At 45.2% G+C, this 26,109-nt stretch overlaps 2 protein-coding genes across 14 annotated transcripts in view; one reads left to right on the top strand and one right to left on the bottom strand.

Annotated features, from left to right (window-relative positions):
• Positions 1-17,369, bottom strand: part of KIFC3 (kinesin family member C3) — a 59,097-nt gene extending 41,728 nt beyond the window's left edge. For 3 of the 10 annotated variants that reach the window (XM_072636693.1, XM_072636691.1, XM_072636695.1), the window contains exons 1-4: positions 17,225-17,363; positions 8,022-8,220; positions 5,571-5,710; positions 1,105-1,246 (exon numbers count right to left, since the gene is read on the bottom strand). In XM_072636693.1, the coding sequence (XP_072492794.1) occupies positions 1,105-1,246; positions 5,571-5,710; positions 8,022-8,184 (445 nt within the window). In that variant the 5' untranslated portion in view covers positions 8,185-8,220; positions 17,225-17,363. Of the gene's footprint in view, positions 1-1,104; positions 1,247-2,579; positions 2,713-5,570; positions 5,711-7,642; positions 7,960-8,021; positions 8,221-12,060; positions 12,271-17,224 lie in introns of those variants that run through there. The other 7 variants (XM_072636694.1, XM_072636692.1, XM_072636697.1 and 4 more) reach the window with 7 other exon arrangements.
• LOC140521545 (uncharacterized) lies at positions 12,344-23,896 on the top strand. 4 transcript variants are annotated; one of them, XM_072636704.1, is made up of 6 exons: positions 12,344-12,436; positions 16,476-16,628; positions 17,410-17,772; positions 18,176-18,286; positions 20,074-20,145; positions 22,713-23,896. In XM_072636704.1, the coding sequence occupies exons 3-6, from the start codon at positions 17,442-17,444 to the stop codon at positions 22,826-22,828; spliced, it is 630 nt and encodes a 209-aa protein (XP_072492805.1). In that variant the 5' UTR covers positions 12,344-12,436; positions 16,476-16,628; positions 17,410-17,441; the 3' UTR covers positions 22,829-23,896. The 4 variants fall into 4 exon arrangements, 2 of the variants coding, with proteins under 2 accessions (XP_072492805.1, XP_072492806.1); XR_011972968.1 differs by having other exon boundaries at positions 17,410-17,572; positions 18,012-18,286; positions 20,074-23,896; XR_011972967.1 differs by having other exon boundaries at positions 18,012-18,286; positions 20,074-23,896.
• The last annotated feature ends 2,213 nt before the right edge of the window (positions 23,897-26,109 follow it).

Raw genomic sequence — 26,109 nt, 5'->3', positions numbered from 1 at the left:
AGAGGAAGCCGATAGAGCGTGAGGGGAACCAGAGCCACTTCGGAACCTGGGGAGTGGTTCCAGCCACTGTCCCTGGGCAAGTTCAGACACACGGTTAACCTTGGCAGGAAGGAGACGGGAAGTGATCCAGAACCCTGATTTTTCTTTTTGAACACTTTCTGCCCTGTTTCTTCTCTTGGGGAGGATACTCCTTCACATGCAAACATCCTGGGCTCCCTCCATTCTTTCTTTTTGCCCTGAGAGAAGAAGGCGACAGAAGGACGTGCAGCCAAGGAGGTCAGACAGTCATTATAGTTTACCTATCATCGTTAACCCCCAAAGGGGAAGGGGACAGACCTTTCTCTACACTCACAAGGCAGCAAACAAGTCATGGGATCATGACTTGCCAATCCAACCCTCTCATTTTTACAGATGGAAAAAAATGAGTCCCCTCTCCATAAGGTGAGCGACTTGCCTAAGGTCACACAGCTAATGAATAGCCTAGTCAGGATTGGAACACAAAGCCTCAGATTCTAGACTCAACATTCCTTCTACTGCAATAGGCTTTGTCTCTTTTTCCTGGCCCAGAGATCTTTCACAAAGTGTTAGAGATCAGAGGAGGGGGATGAGGTACCTTTCCACAAGGAAGAAACTGTGTCTTTAGAGCTACCATTCTTTACTCCTCCCTACAAGAACTCAAGGCAAGACAAAAAAACGCTGAAACTCAACCCCAGGGCTCAGTCACTGAAGCCGGTGATCACCTGGTTACAGGTAGGGAAGAAGAGTGGGTGGGGGCAGGGAAGGAAAAGTTATATAGCACAGGCAAAGTATTTCTGAAAATTAAGGGACCAGGAGCATTCGACTTAGAATGGAGGGATTAATTAGATATGTCAGGAGTTTCAGTTAACAGCTGACATGGATTCTTTGGGGCATGCACACCTGGTCACAAAAGCCCAGATGAAACATAGCCCAGTTCTGGATTGTGCAAAGGTGGGAAGAGGAGTGGACTTCGGGGCTGATTGTAGCATGACCTCCCTGCTCCCTATGGGCTGCTGAGCCAGCTACTGGCAACTTTCCAAGCTGCCCCTACCTCCTGGCTATTTGCTGGCCCCATCCACTCTTTACCTGGTTTCTCAACATTCATGCTGTGGGCTTCCTTTGCCTGGGCCAAGTCTCGGGCCCGCTTTGGGGCCAGTGCCGGCCTCTTCTGCTGTTTCTCCTCCTTCTTCTCCTGACTCTTGCATGCACACACCTTGTCCTGGAGTGCCTACGGCCAAGACACAACCACAACTCCTGTAAAAGGCATTGCAACACTGGGAACAGAGATGCCACAGCCTCATGTCCTCAATGCCAAAGGGAGGAGGAGGAGGAGGAGAAGAAGAAGAAGGAACCTCAGGGTCATCAAGTCACCCAGTAAGATGGTCAGGTGTCTGAAAATTCTCAAGTTACCCAACACCTCACAACCAGTGTGTCAAAGCTGAAAGGGACCTTGAGACAATCTACCCCAACCAATTCCCTCATCTTGACTTAGGACACGAACAAGAGCCACCTAGGATGGGCATGTATAGAGATGGCGCAATCTTGATTTGTGCCATCAGCATCTAATGAAATCCTACTAAAAGCTGGGAAGGACCTCAGAGGTCGTCAGGTCAATCCCTTCATTCTGCAAATGAAGAAACTGAGGAAATAGTGACTGCCTAGGGTTACAAAGCTAGTAAGGGTCTGAAATAGAAGTGGAATTCTTGTTAACTGTTCGGTAGTTTTTCAGTATTGTCTGACTCTCCATGACCACATTTGGCATTTTGTTGGCAAAGATACTGGAGTGGTTTGCATTTTCTTCTCCATCTCATTTTACAGATGAGGAAACTGAGGCAAACAGGGTGAAGTGACTTGCCCAGGGTCAGCTAGGAAGTATCTGAGGCCAGATTTGAATTCAGGAATATGAGTCTTCCTGACTCAGGCCAAGCACTCTGGGCACTATGGGGCCCCTAGCAGTGCTAAAAAACAGGATCTGAACCTAAGTCCTCCTGACTCCAAGGCTACTTGCAGTATCTTCTTGGGGCTCATGACAACCCTATGACTAAGGCTTTTAAGATAATCTTATCTCCATTTTATGGATAATTTGCATGGTCTCTTAATTTACTTTCTCTGGGTCTCACAGCAAGTTAAGTATCAGGCATGGGAAAGTATCAGACTTAAAAGTATCAGATTTAAAACGAGGTCTTCCTGCCTCCACATCTCACACTACATCCACTGTATGTAGCTTCTTTTCACAGAGAAAGGTAGGTCACATTGCTAGGACAAGGCAGGGCCAGGCCTCCTGATGTCTTCCCACCAGACAATGCTCCCCCATGTTCTTTAGGCTCTCTCTACAGACCCCTTGTAACTTTTGTTTCTCTGTGGAGGATCCATCATCTCCATTCATAGGGAAGCAATCCCTGGGTGATATTAGCTCACACTAAGCACCCAGGCCTTGCCCTCTATGACAGGGCATCACTTCTCTTCAGAGATCATCGATTCCCACAAACTCACTTCATAGAGGACAAGTTGGGCCCCAGAGTCTCTTGGTGGATTATGATGACAGAGCTAGGAATACGCACCAACTGCTCAGCCAGCTGCTCCCACCACAAATAAGCTCAGCATGATGCTCCCAAGACTGCAGAGAGATAACGCAAATGCCCTGGCCCAGTGAGCCCCAGAGCCCTCAGGACCCTGACTCATCAAAGCCGGTCACTGTGAAGGATGGCAATGGAAGAGAAGATGGAAGAAAGGAGAAAAAAGATGGTGAGCTGCAGTGGACAGAGGGGATCCCCTCACGAACAGACATTTTCCTGTCCATAAACAGGCAAATGTAGAGAATGGGGGTGTGGTGAAGGTAGAAAAGAAAGAACAATTTTAAAAGGACAAGCATGGGCATGAAATAGTCTGTACTTAGAAAAATGATGGTGTTCTATTAATAGTTAATAATTATATAGCACTTCAAAGTTTGCAAAGCACCTCGTAGAGCTTATCTCATTTGCTGTCATGACTCTCATTTTACAGATGAGGAAACTGAGGCACACAGAGGTTAAGTGACTTGCCCAAAGTCATATAACTAGTAAGTGACGGAGGTTGGATTCAAACTCAGGTCTTCTTGCCTCCAGGACCAGCCCTGTACCCACTGTGCTACCTGGCAAGCTCCAATGCAGCAGAATCAGAGGTGTTCAATCCCTGGAAAGGTTAAGTTGTTTCTAATGGCTGAAGGGGATGGGTAAGGGGGACCTCTGAAGTTGATTTCTGCCATCTTGAGTCTGCCAGAATAGCAGGTATTTACTTTCTTGTCTCATATTTCCCAAGAATGACCAGGCTCTCACAGGAAGGCACTTCTGATTCGAACGCACCATCCCCACCCTCCGTCCTTGGCATTCTGGCCAATTTCTATATGTCTTGTGATGAGGAGGTAGCGAGCTTTGTTTCTCCAGCTGGGCCTCTCATCCACGATCTCAAAGCACATGGAAACATAAGAAGTTTTCCCAGGAGCTAGAGAGAAAGTGGATTTTTCCAGACCCACTTTGTATCAGGAGAGAAGCCCAGAGGTTAAAAGCTCAGTTACCCAGCAACTCAGAAATGGAAATTGGAAACAGATTCTGCTGCCTTGTAAGTCTTCCCTTCCAACCACAACACAGCCTCCTCTGTAATCAAAATTCAAGAAAACAACTGTCCCAGAACTGCAAGGCTAGAGGAAGGAGGTCATCAGGCAGCTCCCACCCTCCTTCAGTGCCACAACTCCAGGCAAAGAGAAAAACACCAAAAGTGTTGCCCTAAATTTGTGCTTGTTCAGACCAGCCTTTCCCCAGATGTGAAATAAAACAAGGCAAGTTTGCTGTTGTTACTGCCTGCTGCTGTTTTCCTACACAAGAATACCCCCCCCCCCCAACATCCTTTTAGGCACAAAGGATTACAAAAAAAAGACATTTAGGTGCAGAAATTACTTAAACACACTTCAGAAATGGTACCTTGAGCCAGCATAAGCTTCCTGCACTTGGTGACCTGTTCAGCACTGACAGTGGAAATGAGGAAACTATGCTTCACTCCTGGGCTCATAGCCCTATCCTGTCCCATGTGATTTATTATGATTAATAATAAAGATGATGGTGAGCATTTAAGGTTTACCAAGTTCTTTACAAACCACCTCATTTTTCATTACTGTAACCCTGGAAGGGAGATGTTATTCTCATTCCCAATTTTCAGATGAGGAAACTGAGGTTGGAAGTGTTTAAGGGACTTACCCAGGATCATGGTAATTAAAATAGCTCACACTCATAGAGTGCATTAAGGCTTACAAAGCACTTCAATATAGTAAGTAAATTATTTCACTGAGATCCTCCCAACAGCCCTGTGAGGCTGGGGGATGAGGAGAACAGAGAGATGCTATTATTTTTGCCATTTTATAGATGAAGCAACTGAGACAGAGAGAGGCTAACCACAAGGTCACAGAAGCTGGTAAGTACTTGAAGCAGGATTCAAACTCAGGCCTTCCTGACTCTGGGTCCCAATGCTTAATGGTACAAGCACAGGGTAACATAAGTCTTTGCATGGGTTTATGCACACATACCAGCCTCCCTATATTTAAAGGATCAGAAGGGGCCTTAGGCATCCCCCAGTCCAAAGCCTTCATTTTATAGAGGAGGAAACCAATCACAGGGCTAGCAGGTGGCAGGGCCAGGGACTCCTGATTCCCATCATCAATAATAATGAGCATTTATACAGCGTCTTAAGTTTGCAAAGTTCTTTGCCAATATTACCTTGCAACAAGTCTGCCAGGTAGGTGCACTTATTTTCCCCTTATAACAGATGATGATAGTGATCACAATAAATAGTTAATATTTATACAGCACTTATTTCACTCAAATTTTACACATGGGGAAACCAAGGCTGATGGTTAAGTGACTTGCCCAGGTCACATAGCTACGAAGTAACTGAGGCTGGATTCAAACTCAGGTCTTCCCGACTCCCAAGGCCAGCATTCTATTCACTGAACCATGACCCCTCCACACACTGACTCCCGTAGCAAATCTCTATACCTGCAAGGGAGGGGAGCTGGAAATATCTTCCGTCAAGAAGAGCTGTGTCTTGGTTAGAATTCTCACTGGTCTACAACACATGAAATCCTTTTCTACCGGTTTTCACAGCACTTTGTGCAAGTTTTGGAACGGTGAAAGGGTGTGTGAATGGCCCCTGATGCCACTGGCCAGGTTGCCCAATGCCACCTGTCCTCCCTGAGGTGTGCCTGTGGATCTCAGCAGAATTGACTGACAGTCCCATCTTATTGTGTTCAACACCTTTGTCAGGGAGAGGTGGAGAACCTTCTGTCATCTCTTGTTAGATCTTTATAAGATATCTTAATAAGGCAAATTGCTTCACCCGTGCAGGCTCCCAGAAAGGTATGTGCTAAGGATTCTGGCAGGAAGATAGATCTCAGTCTCTCCCCTGATAACCTTTCCCCTGAAATGTTTACAGTGGACAGAGCCCAGCTTGCCAGAATGGCCATCTTCCTCCCCTTTCTTTCTGAAGACCTGAGGATTTCATCTCCCCCGGAGGTGAGCCCTTACCTGGACGGTCAGGTAGAGTCTCCGGGGGCTCCCAGGACCAGGCCAGTCCACGCTGAGGGCTTGGTGCTGAGCTAGGGTCGGTCGGGTAGAGGTCTGGCCTGAATTTTCTTCACTGTCAGCAACAGTATCCTTACTGAGCCCTTCCAGAAAATAAAACTCAGGTTAAAGAGATTTTGCCAGTCAGTCAATCAGCATTATTTTTAAGTGCTACTCTGTGCTAGGCACCAAGTACATAAGTACAAAGAAGGAAATGGGCCCTGTGAATGACCTCCTTCCAAGTCTGGAAGCTGACATTGGATGTAACCTAGCTGGCACCTCTTTCATGCCCCATGCCCTGGTTCCCAGCCTCACTATCAGCCAGGTAGGCAAGGCTCTGTGGTTGATCTTAGTGGCTACAGAGAAGAGGGAGTGACTGGAGATTCTCAGCAGGTCATGCCAGGCTTCCTTCTTTTCTTTGGTGCCACAGTTTCCTAGAGCTTGGTTATTCCTAGTCATTTCCCTACCTCCCCTTCTTGCTTCCTTATATTCAGTCCAGTTTAGTTGCTTGTTAGGACCCTAGGGAGGGAGAAAGAGAATAGGGCAACACCAGGTCCCTTCTGCCACTTGTTAGTCAGTCTGTTCAAAGGGAGAGGTTAAAACTCATGGATAAGTTGATTAACTGTGGGTTTTGGTTTCAATTATCTCAGCTACCCTCACCCCCTAAGTGTACTGATAACACTGCGCTGAACATCTCTCAGATGGAAATTTCACGCCTGATTCCTAAGACCTCTCTGGACACTCATTAAAACAAATTCTTGCTGTGAGGGTTCAGTCTCAGCTGTCTTTAAAAAAAAAAAAAAGCCCTCTCTATAGTCTAAAAAAAGACCTCACATGCTTTTTCAAGTCTCACCTCTTTGTTCCCTTGGCCTAAGTTTTGCTGAGAAGGGGTTGTCTCCTTGCAATAAGAGAGTCGGGTGGTACAACTGACTATGCCTTCCTGCCGGAGAAACACATCCTATTCTAGCTCAGCCCATAGGAGGTCTGGCCTACCCGGAGATGATCAAACGGGTTAATATATGTCAGGTGCTTTGTGAATTTCAAAGTACAATATAAAACAGAAGCTGGTGTCATCATCCCTAGTGTTTTGGTTTTTTTTCTAGGACCAAAGGAGACCAGGTCAATTTCCTGGCTACACTAGGGATTGGGGCTAGCCCTAAAACCAATAAAACCAGTGATCTCTTAATTAGCCAATCGGGTGGCCTTTTCTCAGTCCTCATCCTATCTTACTCCTGTTGATCTTCCCAGAGAAGAGAAATCACATTCTATGTTGCCCCATAGTAAATGGGGACCTCCTTCTTGGGAAGATGGGAAACCTTAGTCTCCTCTCTGGGATCTGAAGGAAAATGGAAAGAGATACTGAGAAACTAGCCTCTGACACATCTAGCATTCAAGGAAACCTCCCAAAGAACATTTTTTTTGCCCAGCCCACTAACAATGTCAAGGACCACCCTCATGACACCCACTTTCGCTTAAGGTGTGTGAAATAAATGGGTTGATTCCCAACCATCCAAAAACAACAACAAAAAATCCAATCCTTCTCCTTTGTTCTGGGGCCAAAAATAAATAAATAAATGGAATGCCAGGAGAGTCACCTAAGCTGGGCAGGAGAGCAGAGTCACATGTAGCTCCTGATTCCAGACAATGCTGCCTTTAAAACTCCACCAGACTATTTAGCTCCCATCTCGATGGCCCTTCGTCAAGTCCCCCAGTATCAGTGAAAGGGGAACAGGGAGGCTGGTGTGGCCCAGAAAGATAGATCAAATGAGCTGCCGGATGAGTCTGAACTTGGGCAGCAGATGAGGTGAGCCACACTAGGACTTCCCCATTGCCAATCCTCCGAGTTCCTTCCCAGGAAGTCCATTCCAGTACTTGGAAGTAAGTACCCTGGAGAAATCCCCTAGAGACCCTAAAACAGTCTTGGGATGCCCTGGACTGTTCCCCATCCACTCTGAACACAACCCACAAACAGAGCCTGGAGCAGGATCAAATGTCACAAGCCTGCAAAGAAAACATTAACCAGACACTTCACTTACCTTGTTTACGAGTCTGAGGGAGAAATAAAAGGAGCGAAACCAAGAACTTCCAGGTGAAGGACAAAAGGAAACCAGTCTAGGGCCACCTGGGCAGCTCAGACATCACACCTTTATTTTTCTTTTCCTTTTTCTTTTTTTTTCTTTTGGCTACGGATTGTTAAAGTTTAACTTTCCCTTCAAGACTTTGCCGTGCAGGCAGAACAAGAAAGGAGGATACCCAGATTCCCGGGGAGGCTCGGCTAGAGCTCCTGGGCAGCTCGCCGGCTACCGTGTAATTACCTGCCTGCTTATGACTGGGTTTAGGATTCAGTGGGAGACTTTAGTCTCATCTCTGGTATCTGGAGGAAAAAAAAAAAACATTTTAAAAATGCGGACTCACCAGTTCTCCACCTCCCCTGGCTGGCGTGTGGGAAAGGGCGGGAGCATGGAGAGGCGGGGCTGGCCATCACAGGATCCCCACTGTCCTGGGCACAGCTTCCTTTCCACAGGGCCCTGGCAGAGGGAGCGGTGCCCGGATTCCAGGTCTTTAGAGATGTAATCATGGCACGGGGTTCAATGGCCCACAGGCTCCTGGGGACCTGAAGAGGAAGAGGAGAAAGGATGAAGCAAGGGTGGCTTCCCAGGAAGAGGCAGCGCAGGCCCTGAGGTAGCTCTGTCCAAGAGGCTGGCTTCAGAACTTTAAAAATGTGCCCACAGAAGAGCCTTCTGGGTGAGGGTCTGGGGATGTGTCACCTGATCTAGGGACAGACAACAGCTGAAGCAGAGTTTCCCCCTCAGCCTCTAGCTGGGTCTTTCCCTGAGTGACCAGACACAACCAGACAAGAAGCAGGATTTAATCCAGGCTCTTGTCCCTGAGGAGGGGGCCTTTCTTCAGTCACTGCCTATCCTCTGGCCCTCACTTCCTCAGCTACAAAATGAAGGGGCCAGACTTGATGGTCCCTCCAACAGGACCCAGAGGGAACAGGGGATAAACCAGTCAGTTAAGTGAATTAATGGGAAACAATCTTCATTACCCTGATTAAAGCAGACTCATCCCAGGGTGATTGCTTGGGAAAAAAGAAAACCTGTTAGATAGTATGCCCTGTCAGTCTCAGACTTTCCTGTACCTCAGTTTCTCCACTGTGAAGCCTGGTGCTTAAATATATACAAACATGTTCCTGAAAAAGCTATAATAACAACTAACATTTCTATAGTGCATTAAGTTTCATTCAGCCAGTCAGTCAGTCAGTAAGCATTTATTAAGCACCTACTAGGTGCCAGGTATTCTATTAAGTGTTGGGAATACACAAAAAGAAAAGCCCACCGAACAGCAGTACACCTGACCCTGATGGGAAGGAGTCCTGAGAACATGGGCCTGGCAGCCATGGGACCCTGGAATATGGCAGCCCAGGACAGATGGGGCAGTGGGCCAGTAGTCAGGTGGCTGGCTTGCGGTTGGGAGTAGTGAGAAGTCCATTAAACCAAAGGGAAGAACCTCACCCCACTCCCAAGATGTTGGAAACTGGGACACAACCCCTTTTGTCTTAGGCGAGTTCTAATGCTACTCTTTTCTCACACTTCCTCCATTTCTTCAACCTTTCAATAAATTTCAACATGAGGATTCCCTCCACTGGTGAAAATTACAACCCATCTACCTTTCTTCATTCTATATGACTCTTGCCCACTTTCCCCACCTCCTCCATGAATCATCCCCAAAGGGATACACCCAGAATATTGAGTGCCTTCCTCCAGATCTCTTCACATCACTCAGGTACCAACACAACCAGCAATTTGCCGAGTTGTTATCCCTGGCTCATGCCACATGACTTGTCCCTCTTCTTTCCTAACGAACTGTGGCTACCTTTCACATTGCTTCACACTGACTCAAATGGTCAATGGGAATATGCAGGGACAGTTCTGCTCCTCTTTTCATCTTCCTGTCCCTTCTGGGTAACCACAAGCTTGATTCTTCAGAGATTGGGGCCAGCACTGGAAGACCAGCAAGGGGTATATGTTTTTGTTTCAGGGAGAAGCTGAGGAATCAACGAAAGAACTGTTAAGTTTTACAAATGCCATCTGGCCCATTCTCCTCAGCCCATTCAGTTCTGTGCCTAACTCACCATGGAGCTGTATTCCTGTCCAATCTAATCCAATCCAACAAATGGATATGAATTACTGAATAAATGCAGAACCCTGTGCTAGGCACTGGGGGAACAAACACTCAACCAAAAACAAACCCCTGCCTTGACGGATCTTTATAAAATGTGTGTTCAAATGATCCAGTTCAATGGGGTGTATATCACTGGCTGAATAATAAGAATCCTTCACTTGGTTGAGTTTTTTTTTCCCATATGGATCATTATGCAGAACCCTTTTGAATTACTGTGAATCCCATTTAGGGGGCATAAAATTGCTGTGGGGTTTGATGTAAACACCACATCTGAACACCTCCCTGTCAATAGCAGGCCTTCTTAACCTGGGGCCAATTCATACTTCTCTACATATGCCTGTAGAGTATTGTTTGCAGAGGCTTACACATTCTCTTCATGTATTTTCATTAAGGATGCTCTTGATACATATGTAAATTATTCTCATAAAGATTTTATAGAGACAACAAAGTAAGCATATGTGCTAGTAGTGATTAATACCCTCTTGGCAGCCTTTATCAGTCATAATTCAGTGGGGTTGTTTCACCGAAAATGTTTGGTATCTTCCCCTCTTTCACGTAGACATCATTGCTTATCCCATCTTTCTTTTCTTTCATGTAATTTCTGATTCTCAGGTAGCACACTGGGAGACCATGATATTGGGGCCCAAGTGGATCTTGTCATTCCTATCAATGATGGGATGTTATTGCCTCTAAGACGTGTTGATTGTGAGGATCAAATGAGATGATATTTGTAAAGAGCTTAGCACAGTACCTGGCTTCTAGTGGGCATAGATGCTAGCTAATATTGCTATTATAAGTATTACTATTAACCTGTCCAATTAATGTAATGAGGTTTCCATGCCATGGAGCATACCCAGAACTGCCTTGCTTGCTTTTGCACAGTCAGAGATGCTGGTTGAGTTATGAAGACATTGAAATGACAAGTCTATCACCTCCTTGACTATAGGAAGGGCTGCTGGATTTGTTGTATCTGCTTTTCATGACCTCGTAGACCCTACTGTCCAGTGGATTTTCTTAGCCAAGATACTAGAGTGGTTTACCATTTCCTACTCCAGTGGATTAAGGCAAACAATGACTTGCCTGAGCAAGTGACTTGCCCAGGGTCACACGGCTAGTGTCTGAGGCTGGATTTAGACTTAGGTCTTCCTGATTCCAGGCCCAGCATTTTACCCACTGGGCCACCTAGCTACCTACTGGATTTTTGGATCTTTTAAAAGGAGTAACCAGCCCTCACTTACTCTCTTCCTTCTTCTTCTGTGGATCATGTCAGGACGATTCAAAATTCTCCTGAGAAAGGTGGAGGAGAGGGGCTACTCTTCCCCCAACAAAGCAGCATGTAGGAAGCTTCCATATGGTAGCTAGGGTAGGCTAAGCTGGCTAAGCCTGAGACTGGGGGATCCTAGCTACATTTGTCACCATAGGCTTCCTATCCTAAGCATACATGAAAGAACAGTAATTCCAAGATGGAGGTGTCTAGTCTTGGAGGAAAGCTGGTAAATTCAAGAGTTCTGGAGGTACTGTGTATCTTGGTGGACACTGACTATCATCAGGGGAGTTTCTTCAAAAGAAAGAATGAATTCCAACAGGGGGAGGAGCTCAACCTCTGACCTGACTTGCCAGATGACATAGTCCTGGAGCCAACTGTTTGGACAATGCAAAGCCAAGGTGAAAAGTAGAATGCCCACTTACTGGTCCTACAAACTGTAACATGTCTTAGTGTTCTATGTATCACTTTCCCAAGAAACTATGAGTAGTCATAAATCACCATGTCCTGTTTTAAGTCTCTGTCAAGGCACACCTATGAGTCTCTGTTTTTAGCATTTCTTTAGTGTAGTAGCTGTACCATATCTGATTCATATTGTATACTGAGTACCTATTTCTATACCTCCCTTTTAAGAATAGACCCTCAACACAAACCAAACCTAAGTCTTAAGTCATTTTCACTAGACTCTGGGCTGGATATATAAAGAACCAAAAAGTGTGAGAAAGAGCTTAACAACCTTCATTACAGACCAAGGCAACCCCAGGACTGAACTCAGTCTTCATCTTTCTGGGACCAGAGCTGAAAAGGGCTCTTTTAGGGGAGAAGGAGAAAATGCAGCATCCCACCTCCCCAGGTCCAGTAGCACAAAGCCCTCCATATTTTGACTGTATCTTGCCTTTCCAGCCTTACTTCACATCAATACATTATTTCATCCAAATTAGACTATGTACTGTTCACCAAATTCATCATATCACCCTCTGCCTCCATGCCAAGCTTTCCCAGTACCTGGTGTAAGTCATTATGTCAGATCCACAAGTGATGCCAGAATTCACCAGCCTCTCTCTTCTAGACATCCATTCATGTTTTACCTCAAGGGCACTTGGGCAGTTTGGGGAGTATGCCCCAAGCCAAGTCCAAGGTCCCTAGGACCCTGGAAGTTGTGGGGAAGTCTTCCTAACCACCAGAGAGTTGCTTCCTGAATTCTGAGTTTCCATGGCAATGCCTGTGGGTGTGGCAAGGTGGGTTACATTGTGATGCCTCACCTCAGAATTCTTAGCTTCCAGGGTGGTTAGGTGGTACAGTGGGTAAAGCACCAGTCCTGGAGTCAGGATAATCTCCATTCAAAGCCAAAACTTGACACTTATTAGCTTTGTGAACCTGGGTAAGTCACTTAACTTTGATTGCCTTGAAAAGAATTCTTAGCTTCCTTTTTAAGTCTCAGTTCAGGTGCAGCCACCTCCTCCAGGAAGCCTTCTCTGATTCTCTCAGTTGTGCTCTCTTCTCTCCTCAAATTAATTTGTATTAACATTATATTTATCACCACCCTAGCAGAATGTAAACTCTTTGAGAAAAGGGGTAGTGTTATTTTTGTCTCTGCATCTCCTCAGCCTAATAGACAAAAAGTTGGAGTTTAATAAATGTTGGCTTACACAAAGTCAGAGCTCAATAAATGTTGAATTGAATTAAACCACGTTAAAAGAATAGCCAGGAATCCAAGGGAAGGAAGAGAAGGAGGGGACCTGTGGGATAGCTCAAGTAAAGAGATCTGTAAAGTGAGAGGGTTGGACCAGGATAGTGGTGTTAAACCCGACAGAATGGGGGCCACTGACCTGTACATCCAGATCCCTGTGGGTATACATTGACTCAGAAAACCACAGATTAACATCATCTATGTTTTATTGTATTTTTTAAAAGTATCTCCCAATTACATTTTAATCTGGTTGGCCTGTGCTTGAGTTTTCACAGCCACTGTGACCTGGGCTGTTTATTTGATACCTGAGATTCCTTCCAGTTCTAGAGCTGTGATCCCAGGTCACCTAATGGTCACACTGATTAAATATCAGGTTCTCCACTCCATATACAAGCTGACTAGAAAGGACGTAGGGAAGGGGAGGGAAATGGAATTTATTAAGCACCTACTATGTGCTAGGAGCTTTACAAATATTCTCATTTGATACAACAACCCTTCCAGGTAGGTACTTTTTATATCCCCATTTTACATTTGGGGAAATTGAGGCAGACAGAGGAGAAATGACTTGCCTGGGTTCACCGAGCTAGTAAATGTCTTATGCTGGATTTGAACTATGGTCTTCCTGACTCTAGACCTAGTGGCTCAATCCATGTAGCTGTCACTTTACAATTCTCTGGTTATGTGACATTGGGCAAGTCATTCTTAAAATCTGAGTAATAGTTGGAATAATGACAATTCCTGAGTTGCTGTGAGGCTCAGATGAGTTTATATATGTGAATATGCTTTGAAAAACTCAAGATTCTACTGAGAAGGATATTAACACTCTCTCACACACACACAAAACTGAAGAACCAGGGTCTAAGTTCCAATTCTAGTTTTTCTAGCTATATGTCAAGGGGTAAGTCAATTTATCTAAAATGAGACAGAGCTGAACTTAAAAGTCAGAAAACCTTGAGTTCGAATCCTGACTCAAGACACATCCTGGTTGTGTGGGTCTGGGCAAGTCACTCAACTCTCAGCCTCAGTTTCCTCATCTGTAAAATGGGGGTGATAATAACAGTACCAACCACACAGGATTTGATCCACCAGGATCTAGTGAGAGAACACATGGGAAGCAGTTTCCAGACCTTAAAGTGACCGATGCACATGCTAGTTTATTAGACTATTACCTGATCTCCAGTTTCCTCATCAGTAAAATGGGGCTAAGATTACAACAGCCTAGCTTCCACAGGGACACTGAAATGCTTAAAGAAATGCAGTCTTGTGAGTTACTCTAATTATTATTGGTTGGAGAAAATCAAGGTAAGTGGAGGACAGGGGCCTTTGGACATCATGGCTGGACACCTGCCTCCAGTATTGCAGCCAATCAGAGATTCCAAAGGGACCCCTTGATTTTGGTGCTCGGGGGGCAGATGACTGGTGGTAAGCCCGAAGGGAGAAGGGAAGGCTGCAGTCAGAGGGGGTGGGGGAAACTACCCAGGCCTGGGTGAGAGAAACCTCCGGGAAGGAAGGCACAGAGAGGAAGGGTGATACTGTACAGGAAGAAACAGCAAAATTCAGCAGCGCTGGATATGAGAAGTCAAGAACCTCAAAGAATCAAGAATAACTTCAAAGTTTTGAGCCAAGAGAACAAGACCGTCCCCTACCCAACAACCTTCCTAGACCTTTTTAGCTTAATGATGTCCTGGACCAACTTTCAGCCTAAGACAAGTACCGGGCCAGAAACCTAACCAACATGGGTGTGAATGTGCCCCTAAACATAGGCGGATCCCAAATCTGGTTGGAGGAGAAGGGACTAGAGAGATTCCTATCAGAGGCAGCCCAAGGCAGCAATCTGTATTCAGCATGCGGATGGGGCGCTGTGGAGGTCAGGGTAGGCTGGCCAAGCCATAGAGCCAACCCACGGCCTTGTTTCCAATTAGCCTCAGAGAGCCACTAGCCTGGCCTATTTCAAGGACACAATAAAAGACCAGCTACTGACGAGCAGGTTGCAAGAGTATGTACTCCTTGAGCTTAAGGTACTGATAAGCTGGGCTGTGGGGGAAGGGTTGGGGGAGGGTAGAGAATGTACTTTGGTCTAATGCTCCTGTCTTAGGAAGCCGAGATCTGAAATACGGACTTCAATATACTGACTCTGTCCATCTGGTCAAGGAAAAGGTCTAGACGAGTGTTAGAAAAATACTATTGACAAACAATTCTACAAGTTAAATACCTCATGTATGGATGTATGACTCTGGGCGAGTCACTTTTTGTGCCTGTTTCCTCACCTGCAAAATGTATTACAATAACAGCACCTACCTCACAGGGTTGTGGTAAGAATCAAACAACATATCACGTATAGCACTTTGCAAAACCTTAACATGCTATATTAATGCCAGTTTATATTATTATTAGGATATTATTATTCAACGTGTTAGACACCACAAAGACGGACAAACTATGTAACCTGCTTCTGAGGTTACAATCTAATGAGAAGAAAATCTGCAGAAATGAAAAGCTGTGATAAAACTACAGTATATTAAGTACTTTGACCTGGCTAGTCCACGTTTGTGGAGTTGGGTTCAGTTCTGGGTGCCAGACTTTGGTAAGGCCATTGGTAATCAGGAAGGCATTCTGAGAGGACCTTGAGTATATATACCATATAAGGATCAGCTGAAGGAACTGGGAGTGTTTAGGCTAGAGAAGGGGAAGACTCAGTGGCAAAGCAATGGCTCTTTTTCAAGTATCTGAAGGCCAGCTATGAAAAGAAGGATTCAGCTTGGTCTACTTGGCCCCAGAGGGCAAAAATGGGGGCACAGTGTGTGGAAAGAGGCAGATTTAGGCTTCATATAAGGACAAAACTTCCTAGTTAGGACTATCCAAGAATGGATGGGCTGGGTTGGGTGGGAATAGGTTCTCCCCGAATAGAAATCTTTGGACCTTAAAGGTCGCGGAAGACCTTTTGCTGCAGGAAGGATTCTCAGGTACATGGTGGACTCAGTGGACTGCCTCTATCTCTAAACTCCTTGGATTCTGTGTAGTGTGAAGGAGAGGCCAGAAAAAGATCCCCTTCACCTGGTTAGGGCCAGGTAAGGAAGGTTTCCTGGAAGAGGTGACACGGGGCAGGTCCTTGAAGAAAGAAATGCAATTCCAAAGATGGGCAAGAGAGGAGGAAGAGTCCAGATATGGGAGATGGGGAAAGCAAAGGAACAGAAATGGGAGAAAACAAAATTTATAAAGAGACCTAGAGAAATTCAACTGGACTGGAACACAGTACATGAATAAAGATCAAACAACATTCATTTAAGATAATGCTGGAAGGGTAGATGGGAGCCAGATTATGGAGGCTTTGAATGCCAAGGTAAGGAATTTATGCTCTGATAGCCACTGAAGTTTTTTGAGTAGAGAAACTGCTATGGGCAAAGGCACATATCAGGTGGGCAGTGGAATTAGTGGGACAGTTTGGAGAAGATTAGAAGAATGGAAACCAGGAGATTATTATAATAGTTTAGACAGAAGAAATAAGGGCCTAAACTGGGGTGGTTTCGGTGGGAGTGGAAAGGAGGGGATGGAGATATATGGTGGAGAAAATGCAGTCTTACAAAAGACAGACGGGACTAGGCAGAAAGGAGACCCCCGATCGCAAGGCATCTGCCTGCATAAATTCCAAACGGACAGATCCCCTCCTTTGAAAACAGTCTCCCAGAAGACTCTTCACCTGGCCCTCTTGCATTTAAACCTTAATAACTAGCCTCCGTCCTGGTAGCTGCCCAAGAAAATCGAAACACGTCGTCTGCCTGGGACCCCTCTTCAACGCGTCCCCGGGATGGACAGGGAGCTGAGAATGCGGAGCCCCCAGCTCAGCACCAGTATTTCTCCAAGTCCATCAGAGCCTCATTTGGAGGTGTGCACCCCCCACCCCCCAGAGGCAGGCTGCCTCACTCTTCCACTCAGATCACCCAGGAGGGTCTCAGTTATCGATCCCCACCTCTCCCCACCCCCAAGGTACACAGAGACCAGGCTAGTCCGCCCGACTCAATCCAGTAAGGGAATTTAAACCTTGGAATCTCGGTAGAGAAGGCTTTAAAGCAGAAATGAGCCCCGCCCCTCTCTGCCCAACTGCAGCCCTAAGCTTGCAGCCAGGAAAATCCAGGGGAGACTTATCTCGGGGTTGTTTTCAAAGCACATCCCTTCCCCCGCCCCCCGAAGCCCCTCCAGTCTCAGGCCGCTGCAGCTACCTCCCTCCAGCACCCGGGTGTGCCGGACCGGGATCCCCTAAGGGGGATCTCTGGCAGCCAGAGCGGGGTGTCCTGGGGATGCAAAACTGGGCAAGGGAAAGGGATCCCCAGGCGTAGCCCCTCCGGCGTGAGAAGAGAGAGCTGAGCGGGAGCCGAGCTGGAGACTGGAAAAGCCTGAAGGTGGGCTTCCAGATGGAGCTGGGGGGCCCACGTCCCACTCCCCTCCCCCCCAAAGGCGGAGGCATCAGGGCCAGTGACTCACCTGGTCCCCGCTGCCCAGCCCGGGGTCCCTCCGGGGTGGCAGCTCCCCTGCCCCCTGGGGAGGAGCTACAGGGCACTGCCCGCTCTGGCATCCCCGTGGCCGCCCGGCCGCCCGGTACGAAGCTGGAATGTCACACTGTCGTCTCTGACCTCCCCCCCCACCCCACCCCCTTACACTTTCCACAGGAAATGATTAACTCGAACGGCTGCTGGTTCCCATGGTAACCGGCTCTCAACACTTGGAGACATTCTTCGGTGCTGGAGGCGGGCAAGCAGCCAGAGGCTGGGGAGAAGAGCTAGACAGGGGAGCTGGGGGGCTCCTTGGGTCGTCCAGGAGCCCTCCCACCAGGTACGGGGCCGGAGTAGCGGGCACACAAGTGCCTGCATGCGCGCTCACGCAGGCACATGAGTGCACACCCATGCACACTCGTATGGACGCGTGCACACACGCACAGAGCAGGGCTGATTCTCAGAACGTCCCCTTCTCCTCGGTGCCCCCACCCACCCCCCCAACCCCCGAACCAAACTCGTGCCAAGGCGTCAGAGCAGGTAAGGAAGAAAGACACAAGCCCCTTTGACCTCTAAAGGGAAAAGGGGGAGGACTGACCCCCAACCACTCCTGGACCAGCCGAGGGGTCCCAAGAGCAGCTATTCCCCTTATCAAGCCCCCAGACTAAATCTGCGGCAGAAGGAAGGGATTAGGAGGACCTTAAACCCAGGAGACAAGAATGACAGCTGACCTTAGGAGCCCCAACTCAGGGAGCCATTGTTCTTTGTCTCCTAAACAGTGCCGGCATTTTATTCTGGAGAGAGCAGCAATATTTCCCCTCTGGGGTGTGGAAGGAGGAGAAGAAAGAGACTTCACATGTAGCCTGAATGATGATTCTACTGGAGATAGAGTGGGGGGGGGGGGGGGGAGGGATGGGCCTAGTGTCCCCTCTTTGCTTGCCAGGTATAGAAGACAGAATAAAAGACCTAGAAGATGCTGAGAGTCACCCACTTCAAGGCTGGTTTTGTCCGCTGCTGCTGCTGCTGCTGCTGCTGCTGCTGCTGCTGCTGCTTGGTAGGAGAGAGAATTGTCTGGATTTGGGCCCTGGGCTGAAAGTCAAGAATCTTGATCAAAGCAAAGTCCTGCCTAGACTGCAAATTATTTTAGCCATCAGAGCCTCTGTTTTCTCAAATGGAACATAATTTGTCTATTTAGAAAACATAGTAAATATACTTGAAGAGGAGGTACCAAATGTCCAGCATTTGCAGGTTCATGAGCATTCGCTCTTCTGACAGATTACACCTCCTCTGAAACTTAGTAAGTGAGCTTTGAGAGTTTCAAAGACCAAAAAATGTTTCAGCCTACCTCCAACTCAGAGATGGGCTCTCCAGATTTAGCTAGGTTGCTCTCAGATACAAGAGACAGACAGTCTCCAATTTTTTAAAAGAATTATTTATCTATTTTCACATACAGCTAATATCTTTCTTTCCCACTGTCCCCCTCACCCCGCAACTGGACAGTTAAAAAGGAAAAATAAAACCTATCATAAATATACACAATCTGCAAAAACAAATCCTCATGTTAACCAAGTCCTAAAAGATATGGCTCATTGTATATTTTAAATGGGGCACTCTGTGGCCCAATGGATAGAGTGCCTGGCCTGAAGTCAGGGAGACTCCTCTAAGTTCAAATCTGACCTCAGATACTTCCTAGCTATGCGACCCTGGGCAAGCCATTTCACTCTGTTTGTCTTGGTTTCCTCATCTATAAAATGAGAAGGAGGAGAAAATGGCAAACCATCCTAGTATCTTTGCCAAGAAAACCCCCAGTGGGATCACAAAGAGTCAGACACAACTGAACAGCAACACATTTTAAATCCAACCCCTCTCTGGCAGGAGGTAAGTGGCCCACAGTATCTTCAGTCCTTTGGGCTCCCATTCAAAGTCTTTTTCAAATGGTAGCATCTGCTCAGGCATCTGTAATCTTTGGGAACTCCTGGTCACCTCCACATCACAGTAAAACATTTGAGCCAGTCTAGTAGACTGGGAGTGGACTCAAAACACTTATTGCTGAGGATCCTCCACAAAAGTTCTCCCACCAGGTCTGATCAGGACCCACAGATGACTCTGACTTCTCACAGACAATGACAAGGAACTATCCACCAACTCCTGCAAGTCCACTAAAGGTAGAAATGGTACAAGTACAGGCCTAACAATAGACTGCATGATTCTCATCTGAGGACCCAGATAGCTAAATTCTCTGAGGTTGCCACTGAGTCATGGATTTTTAAGCCACAATGACTGAAATATTGTAAGGAATCTCATACATTTTCTTTTTAAAAAATTTTTTTTCCTTTGTAATCCTATGTATTTTATTTTAAACATTTAAAAACTTACTCTGAAGAGTCCATAGGCTACACTAGACTGCCAAAGGGACCCACCTCTCTCTCCCTTCCTCCCTCTCTTTGTTTCCTCATTCTCTCTCTCTCTCTTGTTTTCTCTCTCTCTCTCTCTCTCTCTCTCTCTCTCTCTCTCTCTCTCTCTCTCTCTCTTTCTCTCTCTCTCTCTCTCACACACACACACACACACACACACACACACAAACAGACACACAAATTTAAGAACTCTGGTCCAGAAGGTTCAAATTAGGTGAGTTTTTTGTTCTAGAAGGATCCCCTGATAGGGAATTCCTCTGCCAATGCAGGTCTTCACCGTCTTAGCAGTTGAGAGTTAGCCAGACCTCTGAGGAGCCAAGAGAATTGTCCTGAGTCCCAAAGTCGGTATATCTTCCTGTGTCTGAGGCCATTTCCATCCATTGCTCCATGACACCCCTCCTTTTTGTTTTGTATCTCTTTTTATTAGGTGCCATGCTTTCTGAGAGTAAAGCTTTATGGAAGGAGCCCTTGGCTGGTGTGATTGAAAGAACTGGACCTGGTACTTTGGGGAGTTATCTTTAAAGTCCAGCACTAAAGACCTAGCTGTATTTGGGAGGTTTGAAATTTATTCGGATAGCATTTCTACTATTATTAGTATCAAAGAGTTTTTAAGAAGCTAGGTAGAAAGGAAAAGAAAGACAAGGAAGGGGGAGGGAAAAGCATTTTCTGAATCCAAATTAAGATGGAATCTGGTTGGAAATGCTGAAAAGAGATATTTCACACGTTTTACTTTTTGTCTGTATTTTTCTGGAGGTGAGCTTCACTAGAAAGTATAACCTAATGGCCATCACTACACCAGGCATCTCACTAATGGACATGTTGGGGATGGGGGTGGAACTTGTCCTCTTCCTTATAATTACCTTGGAAGAACATGGCAAATCCCAGGGCACATGTTGCTAGAGCCAAGAATTCTATTTGGGGCAGTTCAGAAGACCTGGTTCACAGGATGCCAATGCTCACTTTTCCTCATTGCCACCCCTCCCATTCATAGACATGATGCCCTCATGTAGTTAATAGATTAGTTCATCCCTAAGTGGGAGAGGTCTGAAGTTTGAGTGGGTCATCACACAGGCAGCTGAGGGGCACAGCAGATAGAAGACCGGACCTGGAGTCAGGAAGACCAGAATATATAAATATATATTTGCAAAATGGAGAATTGAGGTCATGTTCCAAATAATTTATGTCCAAAAACTTAACCACTTTCACTTGAAATATATCAAGTTCATTGCCTCATGTACCCCCTCTTCGTGAGTAAACACTTCTGTTTGCTGTAAAACATACAGTTCATTTGCCCACTGAGCTCTCTGTTTCAACGGGAAATCTCTACTTTTCCCAGCTCTGTGGCCCTTCTATCTGGAGGCTCCAAAGATGTGCCTTGACAGTGGAGTCTTAGGAACAGGAGCTAACTGGCAGATATAATATTGAAGGTCAACCGACCTTGGTTTTTATCAGTTCCCAGAGAGAAAAATGAAAGGAATGCCAAAGCGTGCATTCATGTAGATAGGTGCTTTAAGCAATGAGTAATAAAAAGATTTAACAAAGATAATCTGGGGCGGAGAATACAGGCTAGAAAAGTAAGTAACTCAACCAGTCTATTTTCCTTTCTTGGCCATTCGGAATCATACTCCTCCCAAGGAAAATCTGAGCAGTAATCTCGGTGCTAACCCTCAGCATTTCCGTGCCCTTCTTTCCTTTCCCCAGAATGATTTGTAATGCAGTGTTCATACCAATGACACCCATTATTTAATGAATGTTAGTTCCTCATTCTTTCTTTCTTTCGCATTCATTCCTCTCCATCTGCTGCTCAAATCTAGCTGAAGATATTTTTAACCAATCTGCTTTTAGTGACAATTTACAGTTTTGCCTTGGATTAAAACTCTTATCTCCCCTCAAGGCCCAACGCAAGGGAGACTACCCAGAGTCTTCCATGGACTCTGCCCAGGTCCCTTCAGTCAAAGAGATTTCCCCTTCCAGAATTTCTCAGAGAATTTTATATGTTTCTCTTTGGTTTGCATTTATCACACACAGCACAGTGCCAAGTATATAATAGATACCTGGTTGATTGACTGATTATCATATTCTGACCTGTCATGTGTTATAATACAGTATGTATTCGTACTGTATCCACATTAAATCACCTTTCCTTGGCCATCTTTGTACCACCAGAACCCCACCCTAGTATTTCCCAACACAGAAAGTATATACAGGATATGTACAGTCAGAGACACTTAATTAATTAATAATTAGGATGTTTCCTTATGGTCTGTTCTTCAAGATTTATGATCGTAATGGTATTTTGTATCATTGACAAATTATTCCATTCAGAAAGTTGATCAGTCAACAAGCATCTATTAAGCTCACCTTTCCCAGTCTTCTTAGCCTCCATTCTCCTCTACATAATCTACCATTCTGTCAACACTGGTCTCCCGGTTGTTGCTCATATGTGATATTCCACCTCCCACTAACTTGCTTTTATCCAGCTTTCCCCCTTGCTTGGAATGCAGTCCCTCCTCATTTATGCCCCCTGGCTCTCTTCAAGACCCATCTCCAATCTTCCCTTCTGCAAGGGGCCTCTCCCATCCCCCTTCCCCACTACTAGGACTTTCACTGTGAAGTTAGCTACCTCCCATTTGCTCTGTATATTTTTCAATGTACAGGGTTGTTTTCACGTTGACTCCCCCATTAGAATGTCAGTTCCTTGAGGGCAGGGATCACTTTTTTTCCATCTTGGTATCCTCCCCCTTAGCACAGGACCTCACACATAGAATGTGCAACTTGTTACTGTTGTCATCATCCATCCTCCCCCTCCTCCTCCTCTTCCTCCTCTTTCTCCTCCTCCTCCTCCTCTTCATCATTGTTCCTTCCTTCTCAAAGAAAATTAATGACATCATGAGGGTGATTTCTTGAGCTGAAACCTGGGAAAGACCTTACTGCTGCTTGACTGACTGACTGACTACCAGACACCATGCTAACATTTTCTGAGTTCCTTTTTTTTTTTTATTAAGATAATGTGACAATAATTAGATTCATCAACTTTGTCCTGGGGTGTGCTTATGTTTTTGAAAGGCATTTTCATCAAGATACTCTATAAGGAATCATTATTGCTACTGGATGGCGCAGTGGACAGAGCGTTGGACCTGGAGTCAAGGACACCTGACTTCAAATCCTGTCTTAGACACTAATTAGCTATGTGTGACCTTGGGCAAATCATTTTACTTCTGTCTGCCTCAGTTTCCTCGTCAATAAAATAAGGATAACAATGGATGCCACCTACTTCCCTACCTCCCAGGTGGCTGTGAGGACAAAGTGAGATAATATTTGTAAAGCATTTTGCAAACCTTAAAACCTGCCTTATAAATATTAACTATTGGTATTTACTATTATTATCAATCATAATAATACCATGTTTTTCTTGTTTCCTTTAATAACCATCCAAACCTGGAAGCAAAGATAAGCAAGAACTTTACTCTCTAGTTCAGACCTTTTCATTTTTTTAAAGGAGTAAAAAGGAGGAGGAGGAGGAGGAGACTCAACAATAGAACACTATGCTGAGATTTTTAAAAAAAAAAAAAAAGGAGGGGAAAGCAGCTCTTCTTGTGGTGGCTAAGAATTGAAAACTGAGGGGAACGGCTGAACAAGTTGTTGTATATGATTGTGATGGAATAGTATTGAGCCATAAGATATGACAAGCAGAATTATTCCAGAAAAACCTGGAAAGACTTACATGAACTGATGCAGAGTGAGGTGAATAAAAACAGAACACTGTACACAGTAAGAGCAATATGGCACAATGATCAACTGTGAATGCTTTAGCTGCTCTCAGCAATGTAATGATCCAAGATGAAAACTACCTCTAGAAAAAGAACTGATGACCTCTGAATACAGATTAAAGGTATACCATTTTTTCTTTTCTTTTTTCTTTCTTCTTTCTTTTTTCCCTCCCTCCTTCCTTCCTTCCTTTCTTCCTTCCTTCCTTCCTTCCTTCCTTCCTTCCTTCCTTCCTTCCTTCCTTCCTTCCTTCCTTCCTTCCTTCTTTCCTTCCTTCCTTTGCTTTGTTCAAGAGTTTTTCCCCTACAAAATGACTAATGTGGAAATACTTTACATGTTTACACATGTATAACCTATATCAGATTGCTTACCATCTCAGGGAATGGGGAGGGAAGGAATAGAATTTGGAACTCAAAACATAAAAGCAAATGTTAAAAATTGTTTTTACATGTAATTGGGGGAAAATATTTTTTTAAAAACAACCTGTGCTTGTTTTAAAAGTATTATTTTATCTACTGAGCCTTTGATGGCTTTTCATTGTGGCATCTTCCTTATCATTCTTATCTCTCATATAAATATAACAAACAGGGCGTCACACTACCCATCGGTAACCTTCTTGGCTTCTAAGACAGTTGATCGCCTCATTTTCAGTTACCCTCCCTCAGGGGGTGGTCCTTGTTTGCAAACAACAGTCAGAAACTTATACTCTGCCAGCTACCACAAACTCCTACAACTCTGGGACTTACTCATACCTACAAGTCTCAACCTTCCACCTGCCCTGCCAATGTCATCACCTTCTAGATGAACCAAGTTAGTAACCTAGGAAGTCTACACACACACACACACACACACACACACACACACACACACACACACACACACACACGCATCTGCACATCAGGGTGTCTCCATTTTTATCTTCCTGGAATTGGTATCCTGCCTGCCTCATCTCCCAAATGTACTCGTATAAATTTTGCCATACACACCATAGGAGGTCAATGAGGATTATTTCAACTCACATCTGAATGAAAGTATTTGAGGAGCTTATATTTATGACCTTTCAAAATAGACACACACATCCAACAACCATTATCAAAGCTGGGAAACCTTAATGACTTGAGCTCTGGGAGTAGTGCGATCAGACAACCCTTCTTATTCACCCTAGCACCCTCATTTGAGGGACATTAGATTAAGATGAGTAATTCAGGTAACTAGACAGACTCATCTTGGGGATCCATTGCAGACGAAATCATTGGCTTTCTCTGCATTGCTTCCTTCGTGCCAAAGAAGCTGTGAATCAAATTCAGACACATCCATAGAGCTTAGGGGAGTGAGGGAGAGAATAGTGAGAAAATTGATTAAAGCAGGGGCCTAGGGAGAGCAGAAGGAGGAGACAGCAGCAAATCAGTCCCCACTTAATGTGGTCGCTCTGTTGAGAAGAGGGCTTAAACAAAGGCTCCAGGATGAGAAAATAGTACTATCTAGTCTCCACTGTCTTTTCTATAGAAATCTCATGCAGTGAGTGAGATCATAATTAAAAATAAATAAGGGGGGAAGGAACTGAGCATTTGTATAGCACCTACTGTGTGTAGGGTACCATACCAAGTGCTTTGCAAATATCTCATTTAATCAGGAATGTGTCACACCTGGCAACAGGAAAACACCCAGACGGGGCCAGCCTCCAAAGGTTAAATTAGGAACAAACTCTGAAAACAAACGAATCATTAAGGGGTATTGGGAGAGAACAAAGATGAGAAATATGACCGGGAAAAGGCATGACCTAATTCAGACCTAGCTGTTAAGATAACTTATCATTTGAACAAGACAGACCAGCCTGATCTTCAATGAACAACCCCCATGTTCTAAAAGAAGGCAAATCTGTAAAGGCAGGAACAAAAACACATGTTGTGGCACCTGCCTTATTAAACATAGCTGCTTCTGATTTGTCTCCATTAAAAAAGAGTGCTAGACCACCACCCATTTCCAAGGTGGTAAACAAAAGATGAAGTGGTGTTTGTGAAATCCCATCTCCTTATTGCTTTCTGTAGAATCTAAGCTTTTCGGTCAAATTCACGCTACCCCCGGCCTCTCTATCAGCTGCAAATCAATAATTAAATTTTATTACCAGCTCTGCAGCGATATTCAGACAAGGCTACACATCTCCTTTCAGCAGCGAGGCAGCTTCATACTTTAATGCCCATCACTGAATGTAAATTCTTCCCTGTTATATACAGCTCACCGAGAGCCAGAATCTTATTTCCTGGGCACCTCCTTTAGGAGAAATGCTTTTTGAGATTAGTGGCAAAAGGCAGGCTGAGACCCTCTGGGAAGAAAGGGAAATAAAAATAATTAGTTCAGAGTGATTATTGTATTAATCCACCACTTTGAGAGTAAACCATGCTCTTTGGCATCAGAATCAGTGTGGATACAAGGCATAGATGGAGTAAAAGGAATGGGGGGGGGTACCTCTTTTCCTTTCTATAATGACCCTACTTCCCTCCTCTCCCCTGCCTCCAGGGACTATAGGTCAGTTGGCTGTAAGATATTTGTAAAGTGTCTGGCAAACCCTAGCTAGCTAGCTATTATCACCTACCACATTTCTCACCACCCAACCTAGCTCACAAGGTCAATAATCCCAAGGAAACAGCCCCAGAGTAAAATGTAGCCAGTATCCTATTTTAGGGAAGGGAAAGAA

This window comes from Notamacropus eugenii, chromosome 1 (assembly GCF_028372415.1).
Source record: "Notamacropus eugenii isolate mMacEug1 chromosome 1, mMacEug1.pri_v2, whole genome shotgun sequence".
Lineage (NCBI taxonomy): Eukaryota > Metazoa > Chordata > Mammalia > Diprotodontia > Macropodidae > Notamacropus > Notamacropus eugenii.
This window is presented reverse-complemented; position numbering and strand designations above follow the sequence as displayed.